Source organism: Harpegnathos saltator, unplaced genomic scaffold, assembly GCF_003227715.2.
Source record: "Harpegnathos saltator strain DR-91 unplaced genomic scaffold, Hsal_v8.6 scaffold283, whole genome shotgun sequence".
Lineage (NCBI taxonomy): Eukaryota > Metazoa > Arthropoda > Insecta > Hymenoptera > Formicidae > Harpegnathos > Harpegnathos saltator.
In genome coordinates this window covers 758014-779923 of record NW_020230076.1, presented here as the reverse complement: position 1 = coordinate 779923, position 21910 = coordinate 758014, and the positions used below count along the sequence as shown (strand labels likewise).

The window sequence follows — 21910 nt, the reverse complement described above, 5'->3', positions numbered from 1 at the left end:
GCGAAAATCCGCTCGCGAGACTAACCGAGGAGAATAAGAAATCTGCGCGCGTCGTGTCTGCCGCGAGGCGCAATTAACCGGGGCGTCGTCGTCTTTTGTTTGTCTAACTCGCGCTGTAATAACATCCCGAGCACGCTTTGAATCACTGTCATCAATGTGTAACAGCCCTCGCGAGGAGCTGCTAATCGAGAAGGCGCGAAACACTTTCGCGTGCCGCTCTTGCTGCGCGGAGAATCGCGAATTCCGTGTTTCTCGTATATATATATATATATATATATATGTACTTGAGGCTGTATTCGGCACGGGCTGCTTAATTTCGCCAGGACGTCTTCGTCCTCGTCCACGCGCGTACCGCCCCGCGTGTGTGAAGTCGCCGTGCGTCCACCCTCGACTGCGTAAGCGCACACACACCACGCGCGGAAACACCATCCACCGTCACGACGCTTCCGTTGATTCGATCGAATCGCCTTTTCTCCTTGGGGCGTCATTATCATCCATTTGCTAATACAACAAGATAAATTGCCCCGTCGCAACGTCACCTGACAAGTTTTCTGCCTGAATCCGCGTCTCCTTCTCTTCCTCATCCTTCTCCTCCTCCTCCTCCTCCTCCTCCTCCTCCTCCTCCTCCTCCTCCTCCTCCTCCTCTTCCTGCTTCTCGTCCTCGTTTTCACCCCGTTCCTTCGTCATTCACGTTCTAGCCGCTCGCGCTCGGATCTCCTGCGAGGACGTCGTCGACGCCCTTGTGCCCGGAAGGGCTGTATCGAGTTTCGTCCACGTCGCGCGTGCGGTGAGATAGGACAGGGGGTTGGGAGGGGTGAGGGTGAGCAGACTGCTCGGATAAAATGTGTCGCCGGCTGGAATCCGATCCGACGTTGGATTCTCACTCCTTAACGCGACGGAAATGGAATTCTCCTCGCGACATCACGCGCGCGCGCGCGCGCGCGCGATGGCCGATGGATAGTTTCGCGAAAAAGGACAAGGGCGAGGATGAAGCGGAAGAGAAACGTGTCCATGCGTGATGGAGCTCGGCCTTCCGGTTGCGCGAAGTAATAATACTGTTGCGCGTCGGCGACGTATTTTGGGGGGACGCGGTAATTAATTGTAGATTATCGATTCGTTGCGCCAGGCCGCGCAGCGCTAGCGTAGATACGCAAAAAGAGTATCGGAGTTAATCGAGATTAACGCTAATGAACGGTCGATGCACAACGCGTTCTCGCGTGAGCGAGAGCGAACGCGGGACAAGACGCTATCGATCGGCGACGTCGCTCGAGACCGCCGCGTTAGCGTTAGCGCGCACGCAATGCGTGCTAATTAAAAATTCCTGCGAAACCCACTCTATTTCGCGCGGCGCGTGTATATACATCGCAAGAGAGTTTCCCGGCTGAATGGCCGATACCGCGGTACCCGATACCCCGTCGGTGTGCCTTATTGATCTCGCGTTGGAACAGCACGCAGGAAGGCTCGCATGGAGGAGAGAGAGAGAGAGAGAGAGAGAGAGAGAGAGAGAGAGAGAGAGAGAGAGAGAGAGAGAGAGAAAAGGCAGCCAATCGTCACGATCGCGTGTCCGGAGCGATAAAACGCTCTATCGATCCATACACGGTATTTACGCAAACACGTGCCGCGTCTAACGGGGATTTCTCGACGTCGCCCATTTTTCCGCGCGTCTCTCCTTCGTTCGCGCGCACTTCTCTGCTGTATCGTCTCTCTTTCTCTCTCCCTGTCTCCTCCTCCCTCTTGATATCGCGCGCGCGCGCGCGTGCGAGGTTGATCTTATTTTGTGATAATCCATCGCGGTTTCTTCTCACAAATAAAATCCCATCGCTAGTTGCGAGAGATCGAACGCTCGAGTCTTATCTACAACTTGCGAAACGCCGGTGAACCTCGAATCGCTTATCTCTCTCTCTCTCTCTCTCTCTCTCTCTCGTGCTTATCTACTCGCACACCTCCGCGCAGAGATTCCAACGTCCGAAAGGGAGGTGCGGATTTAGAAACCTTGCCGCTATCCGACACACTCGAGCACGTCGACATTTTTATTACGGTGATTTCGCGCGATAGCTAGACGAAAGCTCTCCGACCGCCGCCGCCGTCGCCGCCGCCGCCAATTTTTACGATCCTCGCGAAAGTGCTTAATGTCATTGTTTCTCTTTCTGCTTGCAGGTGAGTGTCCAGGAATTCCAGTACGCTCGCGGGACGGGCGCGTCCCTGACGATGGTAAGCCATAAAGCAATGTATACCCGTCGTTTTATCCACATTTTATCCACCCTCTCCTCTCCCCACCATCGTCACCGTCGCCACCGTCGCCGCGTTCGGCTCCGAAAGGCTCTTTCCCCGGGAAACGATGTAGCTCGTAAAGGATATGGGAAGAGGTCCTAATATCTCGCAGGCACACATCCGTCTTAATTAACGTCACGATACATCTCGACTTCCGCCCGGCCGGGCGGGCTGCTGCCGGCGCGCGCGCGCGCGCGCGCGCTCGGTGCGGCGGCATTCGGTTTAATATGCGCGAGCTTTACTCCTATAATCTTGCTGCTCCGGCAAAAATTACGAGGGAATTTAGCTCGTTTCCCGCCGCGTTAATTTCGTATTATTTCTCTCTGGAAATCTTTCACGGTAAACGTTGGAGATCGTGCGCGCGGGAGGAATAAGAAGATGGAATACGCGCGACGCGGCTTGCTACGTTGGATTTTATTTCGGTCTGCTGGCGATACGCGCGCGCGTGCACGCGCGGGCAGCAATTATACGTATCACATTCCCTCGTATCCGATCACCACCTCGGCCGCGGAGTCTCCCGCCCCCCCTCCCTCTCGCTCTTTCCCTCCCCCGCCCCCTTCGTTCTCTCATTCTATTTATCTCTCTTTCTCTTTCTCTGCTATTATTCTTGCAATTTTCCGTTTACGGTGTTAATTATCATGATATATACGCCGCTGCTGCATGTGCGCATTTCACTTTATGAAATCATGGAGTCATAGCTCCTGTGGCCGATGCGAATTTCGTAATTTTGTAAATTTGACGTGGGGGGATCCGGTTGCGTGCGTGCGTGCGTGCGTGCGTGCGTGCGTGCGTGCGTGCGTGCGCGCCTCTTTGGCGCATTAAACATAGATGGCAATTCCGGCCGGACGTATAATCACACGACGCGAATCAATCATTTTAACGCAATAACAAATATTGGCGTCGATGTTTTGCGTATTGCGCAGCAACAACGCGGCAACGCCGGTTAGCCGGCGCCCCGCCGTGTTTTCCGTCTCTCATACACGGCCGGCGCATTAAACTGATCTAATGCGTCAATACCAGCCTTTATTAAGCCGACTCCGGTACGCCCCCGCGCGCGCGCGCGCGCGTTTTCCATCTCGCGCGAGGCGCGCGCGCGACGTTGATCAAAGAACGCACGATGGCTTAATGAATGAAACTTTCACGGAGAACGCGAGCGCGCATCTACATTTTCGGCTGGAGCTCTGTTTCCGTCTCGCGTCGGCCCCGGGACAGCCGGCAGCGACGGGCGGCGGCGGGGCTGAGCGCTGAACGAGGATAAAAGAAGAGACCCCGGAAAAATCTCGTTAAGCTCCCACTCTCTCTCTCTCTCTCTCTCTCTCTCTCTATGCATTTTCAAGCGCGACCGACGAAAAAAAGAGAGAGAGAGAGAGAGAGAGAGAGAGAGAGAGAGAGAGAGAGAGAGAGGGGGGAGCCAACGTCGCGTCGTCGCATCGACCGCGCAGCGATCTTGCGTAAGTTGTTCCCCGGTGCTCGTTATTGCTCCACGAAGCGATTTACAGCGCGGGAGAAATCGCGCGTCGCTACATGACCGCTCACGCGTTTCGACAACGACTACGAAGCCAAGATGGCAGGAAGGAGAGGAAAACCGAGAGGGGAGGATATGATAACGCAACGCTCCCGTCGGCAAAGCCTCGATCGAGCCCGCTTCGATCGCTCTTCTGTTTGCCTCCTCCTTCACCTGGCGGCTGGTCGTCTTTGCGACTGTAAAATAAGACTGCCGCAGCGCGACAGTGACGAATGTATTTGTATATCGTCAGACTGGTCGGTGACGATGTCGCAAGGGAGTGCACGCAAGGGTGCGCGCAGCGGCGCTTGAAAGGACGACTCGCGCGCGTCGAACAAGACGCCGGCTCAGCGCCGGCAGGAGAATTCACGCTGCGAAAGCACCGACTGGCCCTAAGGTGCTCCTCGATTGCGGCAGAAGAGAAAGAGAGAGAGAGAGAGAGAAGGAGAGAGAGAGAGAGAGAGAGGGAGAATCGAGGCCACGCGACGTCGGAAATCTAATCCCGCTTTGCCCCGCTCGATCTGTTTGCCTTCGAACGCGCGTAAACGTCGCGCGCCGAGCGGATGAAGGATCGCGGCAATATTTGCGCGCCGCGGAACGTTCCGCGGGGACGAGCGCGAAAATACTACCGTCATCGAGAAAGAGTGAAAAGGGGGCGCTCGGTGTGGGGGGAGAGGGAATGTTTCGCGCGGTACTTTTCATCGCGAAAAGTAAACGCGCTCACGCTCGATCGCTCGCTCACTGGCTGGCTTTTATTTTGCTGAGCGTTGCGACTGAATTTGTTATTAACCGCATATCGATTACGCGCAGTTTCGACGCCGCCGACGAGCGCCGCTGTTTGCGCGATCGTAAGAGGCTTGTGCGCGCACGGTTCTCTGTGTCGCAACCGTGTGGTTTTTACGCGAACTAATCAATTTTCTCGGCGTGGGTCGATTTATGAAAAGAAAAGAAAGACCGGCCGGAGAGAAGCGCGGATGACGAAGCGGGTAACACGCGCGCGGCGCCGTAATCTGGAAGTTACACGCTAATAAAAGCCAGCAGAATGCGATGGAGAAGCATAAAGGGTTAGCGAGGGGGGGAAGGAAGATCCATCTCTCTCGTTCCAGATGGTTTCGCGACGTATCATTGCGCGCACGGTACATTTAGCGCCGCGTTCCCTTAACGATCGCGATTGTTTCAAAATGCAATGCTGCGAACTCACGAGCCGCGCTTATAGGCGGAGAGAGAAAACGGTAACGGCGACGAGCGGCCGCCGAGACGCATCGCGTCGCTTATCTTTATTTCGCGCGTAAAGCCGAGCACGGCAGAGCGCGCGCTGTTCTTATCAACGAGCGCGAGCCTCCAGCTATCGTTAGAGCGCGACATGTTCCCCGACATGCGCGCCGCACAAGCTGACCATTAGCATTTATTTCCCCGTTACGGGCGACCCTCTTTGCCATCTCATTACCAGAAATTCCGAGTCCCGAGCGTTGCTTTACTTCCGTCGTCGTCGTCGTCGTCGTCGTCGTCGTCGTCGTCGTCGGAAAAGTCGGGATCTCTTGTTTTTTCTACCTCGAAAGAAGGAAAGGGAATTTTTTCCTAGATACATGCAAATGCCGTGGTAATGAGTGGACTGATAAATAATATCGTATAAATTATACAAACGCTAAAAATCTCGAATCTCGACAAATAACTCAGACGCGTCAAAAGCGTCGCCGTTTAACACGCCCGACGGGGAACGTCTTGATCCACTTCATCTTTCAGCAGACGCGCGCGTGGTCGCTCCCGCGTCCCCGCGTGCTTAATTGTAGATGAAGGCGGTGATCTCCAACGTCGCGTAACGCAACAAGGGACTGTAACACCTTATTGAAATCCGACGTGTCGGCGCGAATTATTGTTCGATACGCATTATTAATGATAATGTTCGTTCAAACGCAAACTCCTGCGGCCCGAGATAATGCGGGTTAATGTTTCCGGCTGACAGCGACGCACCTCGCTCGCAATTTGAGCGCGCTGCGAAATATTTAAGCGATAGCCCCGAAAATTTGTATCTGCCATCGCCACATGCCGCGGTTAGAGAGCGTGCGCGTGCGCTTCTCTCGTTCGCGAGCGATTTCCTGCGCGAGAACGCTTCTTCGCGAAGCGTTGTTCCTTGTGAGGCCGAGTCCTTCGCCCCCTGCCGTCCTCCTCCTCTCTCTCTCTCTCTCTCTCTCTCTCTCTCTCTCTCTCTCTCTCTCTCTCTCTCTCTCTCTCTCTCTCTCTCTCTCTCTCTCTCTCTCTCTCTCTCTCTCTCTCTCTCTCTCTCTCTCTCTCTCTCTCTCTCTCTCTCTCTCTCGCGCCTTTGTGTCGCGAGCTTACGTTATTCCGCCAGGAACATCAAAGCGCCGTACGTGCACGTAGCTCGGCGGTTTCTCGCCCTCGCGATTTCCTGGCCGGCGAATTTCCGAGGACGTGACGTGTACGAAAACGTTTCTCCGGGGCTAATCCTTGGCTTGACACTTATGACTCAGAGGCCTGTAACCAAGCCGCTATTTCCAGCGAGTGAGCAGCTTCAAGGGGGCGCGTCGCGACGGTACGGTAATTTTGTCAGTTCTTTCATGCATAGCTACGCGATTGTAACGAGCTCTCCAGCGAGATATTATTTTTATTACGACACCTTGTGTGATTAGAATAAAAACGTCACTGGAACGTATCTGCCGAGGAAAGAGAAGACGCGCTGCAAGTAGCAATCTACCATTTCCAACCAATCCGGCTCGTCCGACCAATAACGTCTCTATCTAATGCGTGCGCTCGAGTCTGCGAGCGTCCCGCGAGTTTCGCGGCTCTTCTTTTTCGCCGTAACTAGAATTTCTCAGGCAAGAGTTGATCGTCGCTGGTCGCAATCCTTAACCAATGCGATTCGCCGATCCGCTGTGTGTGATGATAAAGAATCGAGTGGAAGTGAGAGAGAGAGAGAGAAGCTATTACTACTGAAATGACAAAATAGCCTCTAACTTCTCTCTCGCGTCATCATTCGCTTCTTCTCCGTCGCGGATCAGCCAGTGTCCCAAGCCTCGCTTGAGGAACTCTGGTTTAGCTCTAGTCTCAGCAGCTCTGACGCGTTTTCCCATGCCGAGAGACAGATATTTCACGGCGTACGTAGTTTGCCGCAGCTGTCGGGACATTGCAAAACGCCCGCTCACGTTACGTGATAGATTACTCTCACTCGCGTGTTGACTGCCGCTGCCATTGAACGAGCGAGCTGAACGTTCGGCTGACGAACACGTCGTCGTTGCGTCGTCGCCGTGAAAATAGAGCCCGCGCGATTCGCGAAAATGCCACTCGCGTTGCGAAATGTCGGATGCGCCCGGGCTAACAGCATAGGAGAAATGGTGAAACGTGCAGAGAGAGAGAGTGAGAGAGAGAGAGAGAGAGAGAGAGAGAGAGAGAGAGAGAGAGCGAGAAGCAGGCACCGTCACTCGGCACAGCAGCATTTCCCGAACTCGCGGTGAAACGACGGTTCAACCCCGGGACTGATTTTCCCGTTGACCTTTCTACCCCGTGCGCGACATTCCGAATCTTTTTCGCGTCTCACTCAGCCGGTCGAAGGTGACTCGATCTTTCCAGCGGCACGATTCATTTACCATGCCTGTGGCGCGTGAAAATACCTCGCTCCCGGCTTTCTCCTCTCCCTTCGTTCGATACACCACCATCGCGGCTCGCGATCGCTTTTTCTCGCGAAATCACGTGGCCACGCGTTATTACACCCGTTACATTCGTTCAAGCCGCTCGTCGATTCGCGTTTTTCATTATCGAGCAGGAAATTCGAAGGGGTCGTTCAATCCGAGTTTGTTCCACTTTTTTCTATGCCCGCGACGGGTAATCCGCTTTTCGCTTTCTCTCTCTCTCTCTCTCTCTCTCTCTCTCTCTCTCTCTCTCTCTCTTACTCTCGCAAATAAATAGCCTGTGATTTATGGTTTGTCGCCGGGTACTTTTCATTCGGGAAAGCTGATCTGACATGCGCGCGCGCGCGCGCGCGTTTCGCGTCACCGAAACGAGCACTCGCCTTTGTAACGCAAACCCTAACGGCTCGCGATTCATCGTAGATTCCATAGATAACGTGACACACGCGTAATGCGCGTTTACCGTTTTGCCCTTTGTAACGCAAATTAACTATTAGTCATTAATCATTACTCGTCTGTCGTATTAATGACAGTGGTGCGGGACGCGCGCTCTCGCGAGTCGCAAATCTTGCGTGACGCGTCGGATCGAGTGCTTCAGCGAGACGGATCCTCCGCGGTGGAGAAAAGCGCTCCTTAACCTCCCTCGCGCACAGGACAATTGACGTCGTTCCCTGTTGAAGTTCCATGAATTCCGCTCACGTGAAAGAAACGGCAGCCGGCTTCGGGAGTGCGTCGCATTAATTGCGAGAGCGCGAGCACGAAAAACGGAAAACGCTTCGCGCGCCGGCTGAGGGCGCGAAAGAAAGAAGGGAAGCGCGACGTGCGCGCGTCGTGTTGCTCTTCGCCAGCGACAACCGCCAGCGCGACTTGGGCGCTCCGTAAATGGGATATTGTCGCAAGAAGGGTGTCATAAAACGGTCGTTGCGTAAAGTCGGCCCTTCACGACGCGCCGCACTTCCGCGTCGTAAAATCCGACCGCGCGCACGCGGCGGATCCCGCCGCTTGTCCGGACGCGCGTGAGGCTGCGTGAGGCCGCTGACGGTGTCGGGGTGAAACGAGGTTCCCCGCGAGGCGAGGATCAGCAGCGCCAGCCATCTCGCGCATAATTTCCCCCAGACGCGCGGTAGGCTCAGTGCCGACGTGCCGAGAGTCACGAGGTAAAAGTCGCGTCTCAATTTCCGTTCGTCTCGACGCGCACATCTTTGCACACAGTCGAAATCCTTCGACTCCCCGAGCTTGGAGCTTGGCCGGGGCGCCCCCGCGGGCATCGTCGTAACATTTCTTAAGGACACCGAGTCTCGTTTTATTCTAATCCGATTCGCACTCTGCTCGTCCGCGGGACGATCCAATTTCCGCCGCAACGCCAGTCGCGACATTCTCGGGACCGGCTCCCCGAAAAGGACGGTTGCGAAGAAATCGCGCATATCCGCGGTATACTGGATCTCGCGCAGTTCCGGCGGAATCTCAGATTTCAGGGGTCGAACTGCGTGGAACTGCGCGCCGATCGAGACCGATAAAGTGAATTTCTGCGGCAGTGTTACGGCAGGCCGGGGCGGCGGACGGCGGGGCGCGCCGGGGTGGGGTGGGTAGGCGAGGGCGGCCGGGAGCGCCGATCGAGCCGCTCGAACACGTAACCGCCGTGTTATCTATTAGCTCTCCGCGTGATAAACGATTCGCTTCCTTCCACGCGAACTTCGCACGTAAATCGCCTGGAAAAGGATAAGCCCCGCGCATGGAACCCGGGCACACATCTCGCCCTGACCCCGCCCGCGCCAGCCGTCGATTTCCCGATCTGCTCTTTTCAGCGTGTGTCTTTCTCCCCGAGCCGCGCCTCGCGCGCTTCTCCTCTTCGCGTCCTCCTCCTCCTCCTCCTCCTCCTCCTCCTTCTCCTCGCCCCCTCGCCCCCTCGTCATCTCACGGTGGAACAGAGACGCGTGACACGGCGTAGGCTCGGTACACTGTAAAACTAGGCATCATCGGAACATCATCGGTGTTAAAATTGAGTGTTAGTGTGTTATTTTGACACATCAGCTGGCGCTAAGGCACTAAGTGCGTCGAAATAATTCATTCTCTGTGACAAAAGTGTGTTTTAATGACATACTTGTCTGTAACACACTACAGAAACGTGTTACTTTTCCTCAACAATCCCGTGACACACGTAGAGTGTGTTATTTAGACGCAGAATGATAATCGAGATACACTGAGATGGCACTTGGATGATGTATGGGATAACACACTAGTAATGTGTTAACACATTACTAATTTTGCTAACACACGTTTTAAATGAACACGTATTAAATGAACATATGTGTATTAAAAAAAATACATGTGAGAAAAACACAAATCGACAAAATCGGCGATTACTCGCCTTCAAAAAGATATTGTATCTATTGAACAAATTCATGTGATAATAACTTGCTTTCATATTACTACAGACTAAATCATTAATTATATATTATTCGTTATTATATGCTCAAACGTAATATGTTAAATAACGCGTGACTTAAAGTGGAAGAGATGTGTAAAAAAGATTCATTCATTTACACGCTTGCGCATTTCAAAATAACACACTTGGATTTGCAATGTTGCTCAATATTCACCTTCACAACACACCTGTGAGGTGTGTTACTTTTATATACCTTCGTAACACATTTGAGATATCTTATTTTAATATACTTTCATAACACACTGAAAGTGTGTTATTTTAATACACCTAACCATTAACACACATACATAAATATGTTCTTTTAACATACATATATATGTTAATTTAATTTGCTGATTTTGTGTGTCTAAAGTGGAGACATACTTTGACACGCTTCAAGCATATTATTGTAACACACACTTCAGTTTGCAGTGTATAACGGCGCGCTCAAGCGTAAGATTCGCATCTACGGATGTAGCGAGTATTTGTAGTAAAAGATTTGTTATCGCACCCGCGAGAGGACGCATTCAATTTCTTCCGAGCGAGAGCGTCAATTACGGGGGCGGGGGTTTCAGCGACGCGCAGGGAAGCGTACTAAATTTATTCGCGCGTCCACGACGGCTGATCCGCGTCGTCCGTGTGCAAGCGTGGGCAAAGAAGCAGAAAAAACACGGGCGCGCTCTCTCTCTCTCTCTCTCTCGCTCTCGTTTCAAAGAGGATCAGAAGCACGGTGATGACGTCACGGCGGGCAATCCACTTCCAGCCTCATTTAGTAAATCGAGTGGCCGGCCAAAGGAACGAGTTCCAGAAGGGCCGGGTAATAAATATATCCGTTTATGGGCGTCTAGAGGAGTTTCGCGAGTCATCAGAAACTCGGGACCCCGAACTCCCGGCAAAGTCCAATGAAATAGGACTTGGAGCCGGTCCCCGAGGACCCCGGACGCGGTGTCGTACGTCGGTGTCCTCGTTGACGGGAGGAATCGAGGGGCCGATAGACACGCAAACGTACACAGGGACGGAAAGAGATACAGACGGATGTGCGAAGAGAGAGGATGGATGAGCGGCCGGACGGGCGCGGTTTGTTAACAACCCTAAGGGTCGCTCGCAGAATTCGTATCTCGTCGTTGGCCTTTGGTAATTTCCCGATGGTGTGTCGCCGTCGCTCGGAATATCGATCGCGCGTCGAGCGTCCCCGCGAAATCGCGGATTCGTCCAAGTGGCTACCGCGATTTCGCCGGCGGCACGGCCGAGTGAGATGTCTAATTAACGGCTGCTGCGCATACATAAATACCTCGCGGGGAGATAAAAGCCGGTCTCCGTCGGCGCACGCCGTCGCGACGCTTCGCCATTGCGTTATTATTATATTAAGCGCGGAAGTCCGTTTAAAGTGCGGTTTCCCCCGCTGTATCCGCTCGGCCGTAGTTCGTTAACAGAAACTTCTAAGCGCCTCGTGCAAAATTCATTTTTGCGGCCGATTGGTAATGAGGCTTAGACCGCGCACGCGTGCGCGCTCCGTTTGCGGCGATAAATCTTTTATCGCACGGCAGTATTTGCAACCCTTATAGACTGGCAGGCGGGAGGCGGGAAACAATATTAATTATTAAAGTTGGAGCTTAGCGCTCGCGAGGATATTATGTGAGGTGAGCCGCGAGCGTAGCCGGAGAAAGACGGAGGGCGAGCGGGAGGGATATGTGTGTGAGAAAAAGCAGCGGTGTACAAATGAGAAGCGAATATCAAACTCGAGCGATCGAGAGAGACCCACGATAAAACGCGGTAAAAATATTCTCCTCCTGAACGAGGCGATACCGGTGGCGCGTCCGTGTGTTTTTCTCGCGCGAGGACGTTTTTTTCTTTTTTTTTCCTTTTTTTTTTTTCTTTTTACCATGAATGATGGAATTAGTCGAAGGGAGAGGGGAAGAAAAAAGATTATCCGGCGCGAGAATCGTTTCCCCGCGAAAACGAGCGACCGCGCGTTTATTTATCGATTATATTTCCAATTATCGAACATCCTGCGTCCTACCAACAGAGGATCACCGCTCCTGCCGCGATTCTCCGCGCGGCAGATTGCGCAAGATCGCGGATCAGATTCGAGGGCTCGAGTTCTACTCCATTTAAAGAGGGGCTGCTCGAGTCGACAGAAGGGTCACCGGACACCCCTTAAAACGCCCCGTACTTTCGCCGTCGCGCGGAAGGTATTTATCATCCGAGGAAGATAAAAGTTATTTTGCGCCGGGGCGTGCTGTCTCTCCCTCCTCTCCGTTCGCCCCTCCGTCGCGCCCCACCGCCATTGTTCGCCACTGAGCACTTTAGCTCCGGCTTGGAAAGCGATCGGCGCGAGCACGGCGACCTTTATTCCCTTAAAATCAACCTCCGACCCTTCCATAAGCCGGGACGAGATAGATTCCGCTCGTCCGCCGAGGAAGAACGCGCCGCCCGTTGCTCGCGCGCGAGCGAGAATCCGCGCGCGGGAAGATCTTATTTTCGGAGGAATTCGATATATCTCGCCCCCTCGCTGGGAATTCGCCTGCCGACTTCCGTGTCTCTCGTTCGCGCGGCGCGCCGCTCCGCGATATTTGAGATCGCGAGAATAACGGCGTGTGGAGTTCGATTAATTTACCGGCTCCGCTCGCCGAGCAAGCGCTGTCCGCGCCAAGTACTTATCGACGCGCTTTGGAAGCCGTCGTCCTGATTCACAGTCGCCGCCCGCCGTCGCGAAGGATACTCCCGACGGCAGACGAGCGTCCCAATCTTGTTTCCTCCCGTTCCGCCTCGATTCCTCCGGCATTCACTCGCGCGCCAGGCGCGGCGCGCGCGAGGTGCTGCCCCAAAAAGATAACCGTACAACGCTCAGTTTCTGGCTAATGTAACTATAGACTCCGCGCGCGAACGAGGCCACCCGGTATTATAGCTTCTCCAGATAAGGGGACAATGATAGAGGTGGTGAGGGGGGGGGGGACAGGCAGAAGAACTCGAGGACACAAAAATGTACGCGGATACACGCGGAAACACATTGGAATGCCGAGCAGGCGCGTCTGATAAGAGCAGAAGGACAGAGAGAAAGAGAGGGAGAGCGAGGTGTTCGATCTCGATAAGCTAGTATTAACTTTATCGCAAGGAAGCGGATCGCGCAATCTTGGATATTCGGCAATTTCCCTCGCGCGCATCTCTAATAATCGTCTCTGTTCCGATTCCGATATTCGTGACGTATAAATACGGCTCCGAGCGCGCGCGTTACGGGCGATCGATTCACCCTCAACGGATTGCCACTCCTGTTTATCCGATCTGGTTTGAAGTATCCCCCAGTTCGGCTTCATTCGTCTTCCCGATCCCATTACAGCTGCCAGTTAGGCATTCTCGTTTCTCTTCAATCACCATGATGTACATAAGTCCCGCGCCACTGTGGTATTTTACAAATCGCTCGTAAATCTCTCTCTCTCTCTCTCTCTCTCTCTCTCTCTCTCTCTCTCTCTTCTCGACATCGGTGCTCTTGATTCTTTGCGTCGCACACTTGTTGCCGCGCCACTGCGGGCGACGTCGCGATTTCGACCTCGCCTGTGATGATTTCTCGCGACGCGCGTATGTGCGTTTTTTCTTGAACGCTCGTTATCAGCCGGGAATATCGCTAGGCTTCGGAACGTGTTCGAAAGCTTTCTGAGTTTCCTCAGGCGCTCGGCGCGCAACTTTTTCACGATTATAATCGGTAACTTTGTTGGGATTAGGCCTCGCTGAGGAAATAAATATATCACTCTCCGTCATTAATTAAAAAGGAAGAGAGCAGGTTTCTCTCGTCGCCCCTCCTCCGTTTAAGTGCCCCGCCTCCGCGAGCCTCTGGGGAGCCGGGCGCCATAATTTAATCGGTGTAAAAAGCAGGCGACAGCTCGTCGGAGGCGTCGTCCCACAAGATTCAGGGCGGCATTTAAACATTTCCAAAGCGTTAGAACAATGTTCGAGCGGATAACTGCCGTGTGTTTTTATTAGGTGAGTGCAAAAGGGCCTGATGGGTCTCGAAGCATCTTCACAGACATGTAATGTACCGCTGGTTTGAAGAAATCTTGTCCTTTCTCAGCTGTCATTACAGACAGAAATTGTTTCGATTTGGGATAATTTAGTTGGCTCGAAATCAAGTTGAAAATCAACAACGACAGACAGAGTCCGACATTGAGTCAGAACCTTTTCAGAGCCACCATTTCACTCGACGTCTCATCGCTCGCGCATTACGCGCTTCTCCGCCGCGTTCGTCGCCGTCGTCTCGTGTCGACCGCGGGCGATCGTCGACCTTGCAGCCGGCGCGAATCTTTAATCGGCCACGCGGAATTAATTTCGACATGACGGGGAGAACGAGGCGGCTTGATAGAGCGGCGCGATTTAACGCGGCTCTCGCACGTAGGTCAGTTCGAATTACTATGGTAATGCCCTCCGAAGAAAACGCAACGCGGATTGTGCACGTTCGTACAGCAGATTATCCGTGGCAGATAATACGTCGGAGAAACTTGGCCTCTCTCTCCTCTCCCCTCTCTCTTTCTCTCTTGTTTTCCGCCCTCGCTCGTTCTCCTCACCCTTGGTTCCCGCTGCTGCGAGCGTGAAATACATCCCGAGGTGAGAGAATATTATTATCGAAGAATAAAGATAATCAAGAGATTATAACGTGATGTGGAGAGAGGGGGGTGGGGGGGGGACAACGTGCGAAGCGCGCGCGCGATATAATCCTACGCGTCCGTTTATTTCCGCACGATGGCGTTCGCACCCTCGCTCCCGTTCGCTCGCTCATGTGCGCGCGTTACATTAAATTAATTAAATCCCCGCGATTAATTGGCGTTTATCCGTACGCACAAACACGCACAAGCGCACATATTCGGGCGTGTATAATAAAATTTACCGGCGCGATAGTCCGTCCGCCGTTGCGCTCGGTTAATTGCGCGCCCGCTCGCGGGATGAAGTTCCGCGCGGTCGCCGGCGCGGAATTCATCGCGCGCGTTGAAGAATCCCCCCGGTAATCACCCGATCCGGGATAATAAACACGCGGTTCACGGCCGCCTGCCCTCTCGGGTTAAGGACGGCGGCGGGGGGGAAGGGGGCATTCTTCGGACGCGATTTCTCGTTCTGAACTGGAGTTCCGCCCGCGGACGCGCTTCTATGTGCGCGTGCGCGCGTGCATGCCGTATGCAAAAGCCGGGAATTCACACAGTGATGTCCTCCGATCCTGACGCGGCAGGATGGGAGCGGCGGAGAATGGGAGGAGGGACACATTGGTAGGAAATATTAATGCGCTCATTAGCCGTGCTTCATATTCATGGCATGAAAATTCGTCGTTAATTATGTAACGAGCGCCGCGCGCTCCGCGAAGCCGGCCAGGAGGATGACGGGCGAGCGGGATTCGCGGATTATCATTAACGGTAATCGACAATAACCGGTCGCGGACGACACCGGATATATCGCGCGAATCTATCGCTATTGTCGTCGCACGCGCGGAAACGCACCGCCGCGGAGCTTCGCCGAGCGGTCGCTTCTCCTTTTTCCTCCCGTCCTCTTTGTCCTCGCCTTTGCCTTTGCCGCCGTCCCCGTCGCGTCGAGCCCGCGTAAATCGTTGTCTCGTGACTAACGGGCGCGCGAGTTTCCCCGCGACTCCTTCGAGAGCGAGAGCGCACCGCCGCATTTAAGTCGGCTCGCAATTAAGCGCGCCGCTCGCCCGCGGTCCCAACGATTTTAACGAAACGCGGATTTTCGTCGAGCGCCGACGTAATGCCCGTTTGCGGAGGAGGAGGGGATCGGGGGGGAGGGGGGAATCAACGGCCGGGGCTCTGCACTTCTCGCGTCGGATTTGTTGTTTCTTTTCTCCATCATCCCCCCTCCCTCTCCCGCCAGTCCTTCGTTCGCCATCTTCTGTTTTTTCGTTTCTTCATCCATTCACATTAATCACTCCGGCGAGGGAGCGCGCAAGAGGGAGAGAGAAAGAGAGAGAGAGAGAGAGAGAGAGAGAGAGAGAGAGAGAGAGAGAGAGAGAGAGAGAGATAGAGAGAGAGAGAGAGAGAGAGAGAGAGTAAGAGAGACTAGTTCTTCTCTCTTTTTCGCGCCTTCTCGTTTTGTTCGCCGTGTTGCAACTGCTACCTTAATGGGTTTCCCCAGCTAGAAACGGAGCGGTGGATTATGGGGCAGACCTATCAGAAGCGCCGCGATAAACCTTCGATAAGGTCGACTTAAATAATCGCGGTGCGGAGCGGAGAGAGGCGCGCTTCTCTCTTTCTTCCTTGCGCAGCGTTTCCCTTCCCCCCTGTTTCCCTCGCGTTTCTTTCCCTTAAGACGCGATCGACCGGAGACGAAAACTCGACATCTCTCCGTGCGGTTCTTCTTCCTTTGCGCGATCAGATATCTCGCGCTTCCGTTCGCAAGCGCGCTTGCGTTCGTTCGCGCTAGGATGTAGGAGGAGGCCGCGCAGTGTCACAGAGTAAATAACAGCGGATCTCCACCTTCCGAAATCGATCGGCCGAGCCTCGGCGCAACGTCGGCGGGATTTCGCGCGGCGGAACAGAAACGCGCGTCATCGGCACGTCGATGGCGCCGGGCAGCCAGCCAGTCGGCTACGTGTTAGCGCCTCGCCACTGACCAACTATTTCGTCAATAGCCCTGACGTGTCCCATTCACGCTTGGCAACGAGCGTTTCTCGTCGGGTCGAGCGCGAAACGCGCTAAACGCTGATCAAAACAACCGCGTCCAATCACTGAGGTTAACATTTATATTGCGGCCGTTCTCCCCCGATTAACACTCGGCCGTTTTCGGCACCCGCGCCCGCGGAGGAAATCACGGCCGGTGCGCATTGTATCGCCAATCGGGCGCATAATTTCCGAATCGACGGTTTATTTTGCGGAAATGACGCGGCGCCGAGGCGAAAGAGTACAAAGAGCCGGCGAGTATCTCTCTTTTTTTCTTCCCTTCCTCCTTCGCTTTCCATATTTTATCTCGCGTTTCTTTGAAAATTGTCACAGTAATTTTTTTACGGCCGGATGTTTTTTTTTACGCCGTCCCCTGTGGCCCGTAGCGTTCGGCGCGACGTAAGGAGGGAAGAATATTCTTGCAGCGCGTGTAAAGCTCGCTTTACGGCGCGCCTCGCGCAGATCTCGTCGAACGTAGCGAGATAATTATGCCCGCTGCAATTACTCGCATCGCACTCGCTCGTTTCCTCTCTTTCTCTCTTTCTTCCTCTCTCTCTCTCTCTCTCTCTCTCTCTCTCTCTCTCTCTCTCTCTCTCTCTCTCTCGTTCTTCCTCTGCCTTTTTCGTTCTTTCCTTCCTCACTACCCTTCCGTCTTTGCAGTCCTTCCGCCTGGCAGCACCCTCTGCCCTTCCGTCCTTCCTCCGACCTCGCGAGTAATTGCACCCTGGAGAGACGCGCGAGAGAGCGTGGCCGGCGAAAAATTTAAATTGTCCGTCTGACTACCACCTTAAATTGCTGCCGCCGGTCTCTTTCCGCCTGTCCTTCATCCATCTTGCTGTCATCCCGAAATTTATATGCACCACCTACGTGCAACCGCGCGGGTTGCCTGAGATAAGAAAGGGCGAGGGAAAGACAGCGAATGAGCGAACAAGAGCGAACGATTGACCGAGAGAAAGGGAGGAAAGACAGAGGGTGAGAGGGGGAGAGAGAAAGAGAGAGAGAGAGAGAGAGAGAGAGAGAGAGTGAGGCGCTGCTCGAGGGAAAATTATATCGCCGTAAATATTGAACACCATACGAGGACATGTAACGCGCGCGTGCATAGCTCGGACGCAACAGAAACAAAGGGGGGGGGGTGTCGTCGACGTCATTGCGTCATCGTTTCCGTCCTTCGTCCTCGGGATTATCGCGATCGTGTGGCGTTATGGCGAGGCGCTTCGAGAGAGATTCTGTGTTTTAGATTGCCGATTTATGTCGATTAATATGTTGAACAGGCCTGATGGTAACGTTGCAACACTCGAGATCGCCGACGTTCAACGACAATGGCTGCGTTCAGTAGAACAAAGTGATCAGTGAGCGCTTAGTGATTCTCGCTCCTGATTGGTAAAAACTGGTGGGTCTATGAAGAATCTGAAAGAATGCTCCAGTTACAGACAATAATCACCGAGCGCTCACTGATCACTTTGTTCTGCTGAACGCAGCCAATGTTTACCTCACCGAGCGATCAATCGGCACATCGTTCGCGAATCGTAAGACGCGGTAGGTAGAATGGGACCGCGTCGCGGTCGCGTTCCCGGGGCTTCGAGCGGCTGAAGCGACATCGCTCTCGGGGTGAAACGACATGTCGCGTCGAATGCTGTTTCCGCGATGCACTGGATATCGCGCATCAAACGTCGACGGGGCGGAAACTGCGTTTTCAAGTTGTCGCGCGGTGAACTTTAAAACTTACGTTACTTCGCCTTTGTCACGCGAGCGATGAAAAGCGCGCTTTCCGGTATTAACCCGAAAATGCCGGTGCCACGTGAGATCACTTAGTCGCCGAAACGTGTGTGATACGGCACGGATTCGACCGAGAATCTCAAATTTTCGCTCTGTAATCCTCGCTCATTATTTTTCCGCCTTGTTCTCTTCTTATTTATTTTCGTATTTCGACTCTCGCAGCTCGTCTCGCGCTTCCGTGACTCCGCTTCTCGCGAAACGCGCTTCGCGGTCATTCGAATCACCACCGCACGTGCCAGGCGACCCGAGAGAGAGAGAGAGAGAGAGAGAGTCCGTTTTCAGCCGACAGTATCGGCGACGATATTGAACGTGTAAGAAACGATTCAATTAACGGTGGAATTAGCGTGACCGGTGGGTGAGAATACACGAGCGTAGATAGGAAGCGCGCAGAGAGGAAACGAAGGAGAAAAAAGGGGATACGAGACGGCGCGGAGTTTCGGGGCGAGAAACAACGTCGTGCAAGTTTCACGACTCGATGCGCGCAGGTGCCACGCGAAAAACTCACCGAATAAATCCTGCCGTGGCGGTCGGATGTGTAACCGTCGGCTGAGGCAAAAGAGAGAAAAGAAAGGACAGCGCGAATAGGAAACGCGAGGAAGAAGCTGGTGGAGATGCTTTTGCATTCTTCTCCTCTCCCTCTCTCTTTCTGTCTCTCTCTCAATTTTTTTTTCGGAATACACCTTTTGCTTTCTTCCCCGCGATCGATGGCGCGTGTATCGTCGCTCGCTCCGAATTTGCCCGAGAAGGAGGCAAACAGGAACACAGGCAGAGAAACGCGACGCGAGTCCCCAGCGGGTTCGATAATTAAATAGCAGCGGAGCGCGAAGAGAGACGAGATATATGAATAATACTCGGCCCGACGGGAAATTATATATAACGTCTGAAAAGTACGGCTGAAAAGTTTTTCCTCTTTTTTTTCTTTTTTTTTTCTTTTTCTTTTTTTTTTTTGCATTACTCGGAGCCCAGTCGCGGTGGGGAAAAAAATGGACGCAGCCGAAAGGTCAACGCGGTAATAATTGATTCGATAGATTTTCAATCGACTTCGATTCCGAGCGCGGATACCCCCGTGTGCGTTCGCGAGCTACGTCATTCGGCTGGTGCCAAATTGCATCGTCAATATTTAATGATCGGCCGGGAGAATCGATACACCGCTCTTCCCCCCCCCCCTCCCCTTCCCCCGCCGCCGCCGACGAAACGCTGGAAACGAGAGTCGCTTATCGGCGAGCTCGCGCCCCACGTCGAAATAACCGTGTTTCATAACGCATGAAACTTCCACGCGAAATAAGAAGTTACCCCCGCGCTTAAGGTGGGCCCCCCCCTACTACGCGCGGTCTGCAGCGGTAGCGGGACGGCGGGAGGGTGGAGTCTAAGAATATAAGCCGGATTCTCCTTTCGTCGTTCGCCGCTCGACTTTGGCGTTCTCGTTCGCTCATCGAGGAGCCGCCGAGTCGCACAGCGAGATGCCTGGCGCGGACAGTTATCGGTGCTCGGCCAGCTTTATTAATTGATACATCTATTAGCGGCTTTATTCAAGCATATTCCGGCTCCATTGACTCGAATTAATTAATCAATTATTGTGAAAATTATCGGCCGGTCGGCTCATCGGCCCGTAACGTTCCCCGCGCGCACGCAACGGCGCCGCGTTCTTTGATACATTTTCGAGCGCGCGCGAGAGCGCGTTCGCGCCACTTTCGCGCCGCGCGCAAATTGCCGCTCGATAGTTTTCGCGTTAATAATTCCAATGGCACGAGGCCGCTGATTATCACGCCGGCGCGGCGGCCCGGTCGCGTCGTTACGCTATCGGGTATCGGTTAATCATCTCATTATTAAGCGTCGTTCGAGGCCGAGCGGAAAAAAGACGCGCGTCGCGTTCATTCGAGTCGCGCGCGACTCACGTAGGAGGGAGGGGGCGGACGTTTTATCCCGTGATCGCGGCATTTTCATGTCATTGCCTTTCTAGATCCACTATCGCGAATAGGCATCTGATTAGATTCAGGTTGGGCAATTGTTTTTTTCTTTTAATACGCCCCGCTCGACCGAAGGAGAGAGGCAGGCGGCTGTTGGAAAACTCGACGTCTCCTCCGCGTGATCTCTCTTCCTCTCCTCCCGCTGGCCTGAGTATTTTCTCGAACGGGGAGTGATACGTCAGCTTGCGCGCCGAAAATAACGTGTTCTCGCCGCAGTCCGCTAAACCCGCTGAAATTCGCGGCGTCCCGATGTGTCCGACTCTTGTCGACGGTCGGGTTGATTTCGGCCGCCTCTCCTCGGCGTCAAAGTCCTCGGAAATATGGATAGCGTATAAAAAAATAATAACGACGAGAAAGAAAGAGTGGGCGCGGGGGGAGGAAAGTAGAAAGAAGGACGCAAGGACGGGCGATATTTTAAATTCACGATATTTTAAATACGTGTGAAATGAAAAATGTATCGCACTAACCTAGTAACAATAAGTTACCGTATTGATCTTGGAAAGTGGGTTAACTGCGACACGAGTAAAGATCATGCGGTTACGTTCGGCGATTTCTTCTTGCCGCGATATTTCCGTCGCGATATTACCGTCGCGTCCTAATTAAACCGACGTACGTTCCCCGCCGTGGTTTTATTACTGTCTACACGACGTAGCGTCCGCAGGGTCTTCAATGCGCTCGGAGAGAGTATCGGGCTTCCTTAGAAATCGCCTAATTATACGAGACGCGCGAAGTGTCGATCCCCGGAATTATTCAGAGCGCGAACAGTCCGGGAGGAGCGAGGGCGGATCTTCCGGAATTCCGCGACGCGGCGAATTGAAATAATTTACGAATAAATGATCGACCGACGACGACGGCGGCACCTTTTTCCCCTTGTCGCATTTATTACGCCGGTCTCTTCCCATTTTTGTTCCTCGTTTATTCGTTCGCTCGAAACGGCGCAATTCCCGGTCAGAGTTTCGAATTGCAAAGCCCGAGGAGGAAAGAGGGAAACCTTATTAGTCTCGCGGACTCGGAAAACTCGCGGGAAATTTGCGAATTCTATTTGCGCGCGGCAATTTACCCCGGTATATTAGATCGTTCGGCTTAGGATAACGAATATCGACGCCGATATTTTGTCACCACCGCGCGGAACAGCAGGAGTGCGCGAAGACGATGCATGTTTGATGCGGTTAAAAGCAGATCTCTCACGAGATCGACTTTCGTTCCGCGCGCGCGCGCGCGCGCGAATGACCCGCGACCTTCCGTGTATCCGCGACCGGTTGCATCACGTGCAATATTAATTCGAGTGCTCTCAGATGGGGTGAAAATTCGATACCAACTACCTGCCTACTCTAAGCAACCCTGCCCCTATCGTGGACTCTCTGGTCGGTACTTCGCGCGGTTTTCGCCCTGTCGCGCAGCATATACGCGGTGTCGCCGGTTGGACGCGTTTTTCTCGTCAAATCGAGAGGAAAACACGTTTCTCCTCGTGCGTGTGCAGGGAGGGTGATAAATATTTCAGCGTGCTGCGTGTGTTTTTTACAAGCATTGCCAAACGTGCCAGCGTTTTCTTCTTAATCTTGACGAATCCTCGCGTAACCCGCGAACGGCCGCCGCACGTCACCGAAGAGTGACACACAGTGACAAGCTGGCGCGTTGGCGCACCACGTGCGCCGCATCTTCCTCGGAACATCCACAAG

At 53.6% G+C, this 21910-nt stretch overlaps 1 protein-coding gene across 12 annotated transcripts in view; it reads left to right on the top strand.

Annotated features, from left to right (window-relative positions):
- heph (polypyrimidine tract-binding protein 1 heph) overlaps nt 1-21910 on the top strand; it is a 420294-nt gene that overhangs the window by 263253 nt on the left and 135131 nt on the right. For 9 of the 12 annotated variants that reach the window (XM_025299497.1, XM_025299496.1, XM_025299498.1 and 6 more), the window contains one exon: nt 2158-2211. The exons of the other annotated variants lie outside the window; for them this stretch is intronic. In XM_025299497.1, the coding sequence (XP_025155282.1) occupies nt 2158-2211 (54 nt within the window). The remainder of the gene's footprint in view (nt 1-2157; nt 2212-21910) is intronic. 12 annotated transcript variants of the gene reach the window in all.